Source organism: Vulpes vulpes, chromosome 3 (assembly GCF_048418805.1).
Source record: "Vulpes vulpes isolate BD-2025 chromosome 3, VulVul3, whole genome shotgun sequence".
NCBI classification, from domain to species: Eukaryota; Metazoa; Chordata; class Mammalia; order Carnivora; family Canidae; genus Vulpes; species Vulpes vulpes.
The window spans coordinates 86,087,507-86,095,968 of record NC_132782.1 but is presented as its reverse complement, the minus strand read 5'-3'; the positions used below and the strand labels follow the sequence as shown (position 1 = coordinate 86,095,968).

Below are 8,462 nucleotides of genomic sequence, written 5' to 3'. Positions count from 1 at the left end.
CTTTAATGCTGCAGTTTCATTTCTGTGAGGTGTGAATTGCAGGATGTACTTGTTACTGGTCTTGAGTGGTACTGAACAGAGCAGAAACTCTGTCAAATAGTTTTTCATGGAATCTCATCCCATTTGAACTGGGGCAGAGACAGAAATCAAAGTGCCCTCTGTGGACCCAGACAGCTGTCTGACCAGTGACCAGTGTGGACCACTGCCCTGTGCTCACCCTCCCTCCCAGCTTCCATTTGCAGACTTAGAATTCTGTAGATGTAAGGAGACAATCGAGTTATTGTCAGGTGTCAGGCAGTATGCCTCTGTGCCCTTGGACAGGATCTCATTTGATAATTTCAAGAACTCTGCAAATTAGGTTCTAGTAGGCACCACCCCTCTCCCACCTCCAAGACTGCCATGTCCTAATCTGAGAACCCTCAAATATGTGACCTAAATGGCCAGAGGAGGCTCTGAAGATGTGGTTGAGGGAGGGGTCATGAAATGGAGCAAATATCCTGGATTGGCTGGGTTGGCCCAATCTAGCTGGTGACTTAGAAGTTGGGAGACCCTTTCTCAGCTGATACAGAAGACGTAGGAAAGCGGTTCTAAAGGATGGAAAAGGCAAAGAAATAGATTCTCCTCCAGAGCCGCCCAAAGGAACCAGCCCAGGTGGACTCCTAACTTAAAATCCTAAAATAACAAGTTTGTGTTGCTTTAAGCCTTTTAATTTCGGGGTAATTTGTTTAGGGCAATGGAAAACCGCCTGAATTCTTGTGTTATGGTGAAGATAAAGGCTGCAAGGCCATGCGGCAATTGGCAGAGCTGGGGAAAACCTGGGTCTGGTGCGTCCAGCTCCAGATTGCCACCTGGCCTTCCGGATTGATCTGATCGGAAGAGCTAAGGCCTGAGGCTCAGCCACTCCTCAGCCGGCGGTCCCTTTAAGGACTGGGCGGGGGCGGGGCCCGCAGTTGCCTGGAGACCTGCCCGAGTCTGGACGCTCCGAGTTCCGCGCTGCACCTCCCAGCCGAGGTCTGGCAGCCAGGTGAGTGCCCTGCCGGTCGGTGGTCCTGCGTGCGCCACTACAGACGTGACGGCCAGGTCCGGCTCTTCTTTAGCCAGGCGGACGCAGCCCCAGGGGCCTGAGCGGGTGCGGTGGACGGGAGGTGCGGGGCACCCCAAGGGCCCGAGCAGGTGCGGGCACCCCCGACTCAGAGAACGAGCGCTCCTTTTTCGCTGCCTGATGAAGGAATAAATCACGATAATACGACCTCACACCAGGGAGAACAGAACATCAAAGTTAGTGGGAAAAATGCCAGGAGAAACAAGATTTGCCTTATTTGTAGGTCGGAATTCATTGACAGGACCAGAAAGCCTATCTATAGCAAAGACTCACCTGGGCCTCCCCGGAGAGAATAATGGGGCTTTGAAAGAAAGAAAAACAGGATCATGTTGGTGAGAGCAACCCCGGGTGGGTTGAGGTGGCAGGTGGGGTGTCCAAAGGATACCATCCAAGCAGTGAAGGGTATGGGGAGCTCACTGCACCCCTCAGGGTGTGAGGGGAGACTAGACCTTCACCCCAGGACTCATCTGTGTCCTGCTTGTTGGACTGCGTGTGATCCTTTCAATGGGGCCAGTTTGGGGGGCCATGAAAACTATGGCTTTGGGGATCTGCCCCCCAGTTCTATGACTTTGGGCAAACATCATGCCATTTGTTTTCTGGCATGGGAGGCACTCAGTCTGGCATAGGGATTAGGCAGTCAATGACTTTAAGTTCAAAAACAGGAAAGTGACATAAGAATCACTCCATCGGGGGATCCCTGGGTGGCTCAGCAGTTTAGAGCCTGCCTCTGGCCCAGGACGCGATCCTGGAGTCCCGGAGTTGAGTCCCGTGTCTGGCTCCCAGCATGGAGCCTGCTTCTCCCTCCTCCTGTGTCTCTGCCTCTCTCTCTCTATGTCTATCATGAATAAATAAGTAAAAAAATCTTTAAAAAAAAATCACTCCATCGTTGATAGTGTGTTCCATACTTTCGGGGGTTTCTTGTGCATCACTTCATGTAATTCTTTTTTTATTTTTTTTTATTTTTTATTTTATTATTTATGATAGTCACAGAGAGAGAGAGAGAGAGAGAGAGAGAGGCAGAGACATAGGCAGAGGGAGAAGCAGGCTCCATGCACCGGGAGCCTGATGTGGGATTCGATCCTGGGTCTCCAGGATTGTGCCCTGGGCCAAAGGCAGGCGCCAAACCGCTGCGCCACCCAGGGATCCCTGTAATTCTTTTTTTAGATTTTATTTATTTATTCATGACAGAGAGAGAGACAGAGACAAAGGCAGAGGGAGAAGCAGGCTCCATGCAGGGAGCCTGACGTGGGACTCAATCCCAGGTCTCCAGGATCAGGCCCTGGGCTGAAAGCAGCGCTAAACCACTGAGTCACCTGGGCTGCCCTGGTGCTGTTCTTTCTATTTGATATCTGAAGCAGAAGGAGATTAACCTCAAGAACACACAGCTGGTAAGGTGCAACGCAGGAGCCTGAATCCAGCTCTTAAGCACTCAGTCCTGCAGATGTAGTGAGAGATGGGCTTTTAAAGTATAAATTTGCGACATGAGGCCATAGGGATTGAGCAGCTAGCTATTTCTCATGTGTTAGCTTACCTTCTTGCTGAAACACTATTTTAAAAGAAATGGTAAGTGGCGGTTCCAGTTTTTTAAAGAGTTTTAGGGACAACCAAGGAGATATTTTTATAAACTGGTGGTACTTGATAGTTGTAATTTTTCAAGCTTTGGGAGGAGAACAATCATGACATTGGGTTGTAAAGCTAGAAGTTTAACTACAAGTGAAACCTGCAAGTATTTAGAGAGGTAATTTTTATTTTTCAGGTGAAACTGATCAGCACCTTGAAACAGTAAAGTAAACTTTAGGACTTCTAAAGACAATGGTGAAAGAAAAGAAAAGAGCAGACAAAAAGGGGGATAAGTCTGCCCGCTCTCCCTCCTCTCTCTCTGATTATCCAGACTTTGCCAAACAAGATGGCAACACACCTAGACAGGAAATGTCCCCTGGTGCTGTCCCAACATTGGACATACAACTCAGTGAATTGATGCCCCGAAAAGAGTCCAAATATGATGAGCAGCAGGATGAAGATGCCACTCAGTATGAAGAACCCATTCTCACCAAACTCATAGTTGAAAGGTGATTTTAATGGGCTGCATCTTCCATGTTCTCCTTTCTACCACTTTGATGCTCTCTGTTCTCTCTCTCCCCGCAATCTCATACTTTGGCTTTCCCTGCCCCTTTCCCCCCTAGATGATTGTAAACATCTAGGTCTCCCTCCTGGAGTTTGAGGTTCAAATTCTTAACTTCCTACTGGACATCGTCCACTGGTCATCAAACCCCCTGTGTCCAAAAGCAAAGACTGCAGGACTTGAAATGAGATCTGGATTAGAGTCACCTCTGCAACATCAGCACCATCATTGAACTTTTTCTAAGCCTCAGGTTCTTTTTTTTTTTTTTTTTTTTAAGATTTTATTTATTTATTATTCGTGAGAGGCAGAGACATAGGCAGAGGGAGAAGCAAGTTCCCCATGGGGAGCCCAATACGAGACTCTATCCCAGGACCCCGGGATTACGACCTGAGCCAAAGGCAGATGCTCAACCCTGGGCCACCCAGGTGCCCCTAGTCTCAGGTTCTTAACTGAGGAAAATACACTCATAGAAGTTTCCTCTACATGTTGCTACATTTCTTCCAGCCATTGGCTTCTCCACTGCCCTCTGCTGATTTCTTCCTCCCTCTCCAAGCTGTCCTCCTCCTCTCCTGTGTTTGTGTATTTCTTTTTCCTCTATGCTCACTCCACCTCCTCATGACCTCTTGACTGTTGGATTCATTTCATAAAGATTTCCCTGCTTTCAGGCTCCTCCTGAGCCTCTTATAGAGATTTGCCTTCTTAATTGTTTACATTGCTCCCTGGATTAGTTATCTGTCCTATTAAGTCAGCTCGTGATAATTAAGACAAATATTATCTCACACAGTTTATGAGGGTCAAGAATCTGGAAGCAACTTTTAGCTGGGTAGTATTGGGTTAGGATTTCTGGAGGTTCAGCCAAGATGCAAATCTAGACTACCATCACCTAAAGGCATGGCCGACTGTTCCATCCGCTTTCACAGCGGCTTCCTGGCATGGCTGTTGGTGGGAGGCCTCAGCCCCTCATCACACAGACTCCCTCACAGGGCTACTTGGGTGTCCTCATCACCAGGCAGCTGGCTTCCCCAGACAGTAATCCAAGAGAGAGCAAGAGTGGAAGCCACATGTCTTTTATGACCTGATCTCAGATATCCCTCTGTCATTTCTGTAACACTGTAGTGGGCCCCACAGGCCAGTCCTCTTCAAAGTGGGCAAGGCTTCCAGAAAGATATTGAGTACTGGGAGGTGAGAATCACTGGGAACCATTTTGAAGCTGGCTACCACACCCTTAGAAACTTTTGATTCCTTTCCATTATCCACAGAATAAACCTCCCAGCCTGATGCCCTGACTTCAGCCTGCCTCTCTCTTCTCAAACTCTAGAGCCCAGCTAGCCGCCTCCCCACAATACCATTTGTATTTTTACCTTTTGTTTGCAAAGATAGCTTTGCTGGAGTGTTTGTCCCATGTTTCTGAATGACCAAATCCCATCTACTCCTCTGTTCCAGACTTTTCCTGTGCTTCTTCCCAATAGAAAGTGATTTTGCTCAAAACTGCTTTCATCATACTTATCACTTTCTATTACGTGTATTAGCATGTATTCCTTCCTACTACACACATATATAATGTGTATAAATTACTTAATCTGTTTCCAGGTCTCAGCTTCTCCACCAGGTGGAAAATTCAGTCCCAGCAGAGACCCACCCAAGAATATCAGACCTTAAGTCTAGTGGGTACTTGGTCAAGATTTATCACTTGAATGATATTAGTGGTCACTTTTATTTTTATTTCTTAGTTGAAATATGGTCATACAGTGTTACATTAGTAACAACAAGTGTACAACACAGTGATTCAACAACCCTGTACATGATGCTCTGCTCCCACAAGGGTAGCTATGATGTGTCACCATACCGCCCTGTTGCCACGCCGTTCCCTATTCCCGATGCTGTGCCTTTTATTTCCGGGACTCACTCCATAGCTGGAAGCTTGTATCTGTCTCTCCCCTTCACCCATGTTGTCCAACTTCCCCTCCTTTCTTCTGCTCTGGTAACCATCAGTTGTCTGTATTCATGGGTCTGTTTTTTTGCTTTTCATTTGTTTTTTAGATTCTACCTAGAAGTGAAATCGGATATTTGTCTTTATCTGACTTATTTCACTTATAGTACTCTCTCGGTCCATCTATATTGTTGCAAAAGGCAACATTCCATTGTATAGATGTGTATGTATTTATGTATATACCACATTTTCTTTTTTCATTCATCTATGGATGGACACTTGGGTTGCTTCTAAATCTTGGCTCTTGTAAGTAATGATGCAATAAACATGGGGTGCATTTATCTTTTCAAATTAGTGTTTTCATTTCCTTTGAGCAAGTATCCAGTGGTGGAATTGTTGGATCATATGGTATTTCAACTTTTAATTTTTTGAGGTATCTTCATATGGTTTTTCAGGGTGGCTGCACCAATTTATATTCCCACCAACAGTGCACAAGGGTTCCTTTTTCTCCATATCCTTACCAATACTTGTGTCTTGGGTTTTTTTTTTTTGAGTCTAGCTATTCTGACAGATATGAGATGGTATCTCACTGTGATTTTGAATTGCATTTCCCTGATGACAAGTGATGTTGAGCATCTTCCCATGCATCTGTTGGCCATCTGCATGTCTTATTTGGAAAAATGTGTATTCAGGTCCCCTGCCCATTTTTATTTTTATTTATTTTTAATTTTTTTTAAAAAAAATTTTATTTATTTATGATAGTCACACACAGAGAGAGAGGAGAGAATGAGAGAGAGAGAGACAGAGACACAGGCAGAGGGAGAAGCAGGCTCCATGCACTGGGAGCCCGATGTGGGACTCAATCCCGGGTCTCCAGGATCGCGCCCTGGGCCAAAGGCAGGCGCTAAATCGCTGCGCCACCCAGGGATCCCCCCTGCCCATTTTTTAATGGGATCATTTGTATCTTCGGTGTTGAGTTGTATAAATTTTTAATATATTTTATAAGTTAGCCCCTTATTGGATATATCATTTGCAAATATCTTCAGTAGGTTGCCCTGTTTTGTTGATGGTTTCCTTTGCTATGCAAAAGCTTTTTTAAAAAAAAAAAAAAAAGGGATCCCTGGGTGGCGCAGCGGTTTGGCGCCTGCCTTTGGCCCAGGGTGCGATCCTGGAGACCCGGGATTGAGTCCCACGTAGGGCTCCCGGTGCATGGAGCCTGCTTATCCCTCTGCCTGTGTCTCTGCCTCTCTCTCTCTCTCTCTGTGACTATCATAAATAAATAAAACTAAAAAAAAAAAAAAAAAAAAAAAAGGCTTTTTATTTTGATGTAATCCCAACAACTAATTTTCACTTTTGTTTCCCTTGCCTGAGGAGTCCTATCTAGAAAAATGTTGGTATGGCTGATAACAAAGAAATTACTCCCTGTGTTTTCTTCTAGGAGTTTTATGGTTTCAGGTCTCACATTTAGATCTTTAATCCATTTTGAGTCTGTTTTTGTGTATGGTGTAGGAAAGTGGTCCAGTTTCATTCTTCTGCATGAAACTATCCAGTTTTCTCAACACCATTTATTGAGAGACCACCTTATTCCCATTGTATATTCTTGCCTCTTTTGTTGTAGATTAATTGACCATATAAGTTGGGTTTACTGGGCGTCTATTCTGTTCCACTGATCCATGTGTCTATTTTTTTCCCAGTACCATATTGTTTAGATTACTACAGCTTTGTAGTATATCTTAGAATCTGGGATTATAATGCCTCCAGTTTAATTCCTCTTTCTCAATATTGCTTTGGCTATTCAGTATCTTTCATGGTTCCACACAAATCTTAATATCATTTGTTCTAGTTCTATGGAAAATGCTGTTGGCAATTTGATAGGGATTTCATTGAATCCGTAGATTGCTTTGGGTAGTATAGACATTTTAACAATATTCTCACAATGAATGAGCATGGAATATCTTTCCATTTGTTTGTATTGCCTTCAATTTCTTTCATCCATGCTTTATGGTTTTTGAGAGTACAGGTCTTTCACAACCCAGGTTGAGTTCTTAATTGCTCTTTCTGCTATTATTAGTGTATGGAAGTGTGACTAATTTCTGTCAGCAGCCGTTTATTAATGAGCTACCACGGACCAGCTCTGGGTTGAGCACTATAGAAGGATATTAAAAAGTAGGAAATATGGTCTATGTAGGCAGCACATAATTATATTCTACATTGTGCTCTTTCTAGAAAAACTCAGCTGAGTGTCAGTAGTATGCTCTTAGTTGAGGGAAGGTGGAGCCTGGGGTTACACTGTTGTGGGAACCATAGGAGTTGAATATCCTGACATCAGGGTGGTCCGGATCCAGGCCAGGAGCACCTGGAGACATATATGTGGTTTGGGAGTGAGGGGAGGTGTCTATACCATTGAATGGTATATGGCTTCTTTAAAAAATCCCTGAGGGACGCCTAGGTGGCTCAGGTGGTTAAGCGACTCCCTTTGGCTCAGGTCATGATCCCTGGATCCTGGGATCAAGTCCCGTGTTGGGCTCCCTGCGCAGCGAGGAGTCTGCTTTTCTCTTTCCTTCTCCCACCAGTTCATGTGCACACATGTGCTCGCTCTCTAAATAAATAAATAGATAGATAGATAGATAGATAGATAAATAAATAGTTTAGTCTTTCCCTCCACCATATTCCAGTTTCTTCCCATGGGTTGCCACAATCTCTCATGAATTAAAAGAAAGTCTTGGGGTTTTACAGGTAAATAATCACACAATCTTCCAGTTAAAACAATTGCCTAACTCTTGTCAATATTTATGCAGATTGCTTAAGTTTCCTGAGTTCTCACATGATGCAGAACCTCTAAAACAATATCGAATAAATAGTGGGAAGAGGAGGCATCCTGTTCATGTTCCTGATTTTCAGGGAGTTGATCTTGGTATTTCACTCTCAAAAATAATATATGCTATCTGTTGCTTTTTCATAAGTAGTCTCTTATGTTTAGGTAGTTCCCTCACATTGTACTGTAACTAGAATTTTTAAAGAAATGATTGCAGAATTTTATCAAATACCTTGCTGGCATCCTGCTATAAACCTACAGTCTTTTTCCTTTGATTTGCTGGTGCTATGAATTGTGTTTATAGACTTTCTTTTTTTTTTTTAATAGACTTTCTAATGTCAAATCTTCCTTGGATTCTTGGACAAAGCCCAGTTTGGTCATGGCTGTCACCTGATTATTTTTCACCTCTCTTACCCCAGAGCTTAGGGCTGAGTGAGATCCTGAATTGCATGTTATCCACCCAGTTCTGAACTCAAAATCTGAGCACTGTTCT

General features: G+C 44.1%; 1 protein-coding gene across 2 annotated transcripts in view; it reads left to right on the top strand.

Annotated features, from left to right (window-relative positions):
• The first annotated feature begins 674 nt into the window (after nt 1-674).
• The window catches only part of LOC112909962 (radial spoke head 10 homolog B-like), a 60,019-nt gene continuing 52,231 nt past the window's right edge, over nt 675-8,462 (top strand). For both annotated transcript variants that reach the window (XM_072753161.1, XM_025986156.2), the window contains exons 1-2: nt 675-1,024; nt 2,859-3,171. In XM_072753161.1, coding sequence (XP_072609262.1) covers nt 2,915-3,171 — 257 coding nt within the window. In that variant the 5' untranslated portion in view covers nt 675-1,024; nt 2,859-2,914. The remainder of the gene's footprint in view (nt 1,025-2,858; nt 3,172-8,462) is intronic.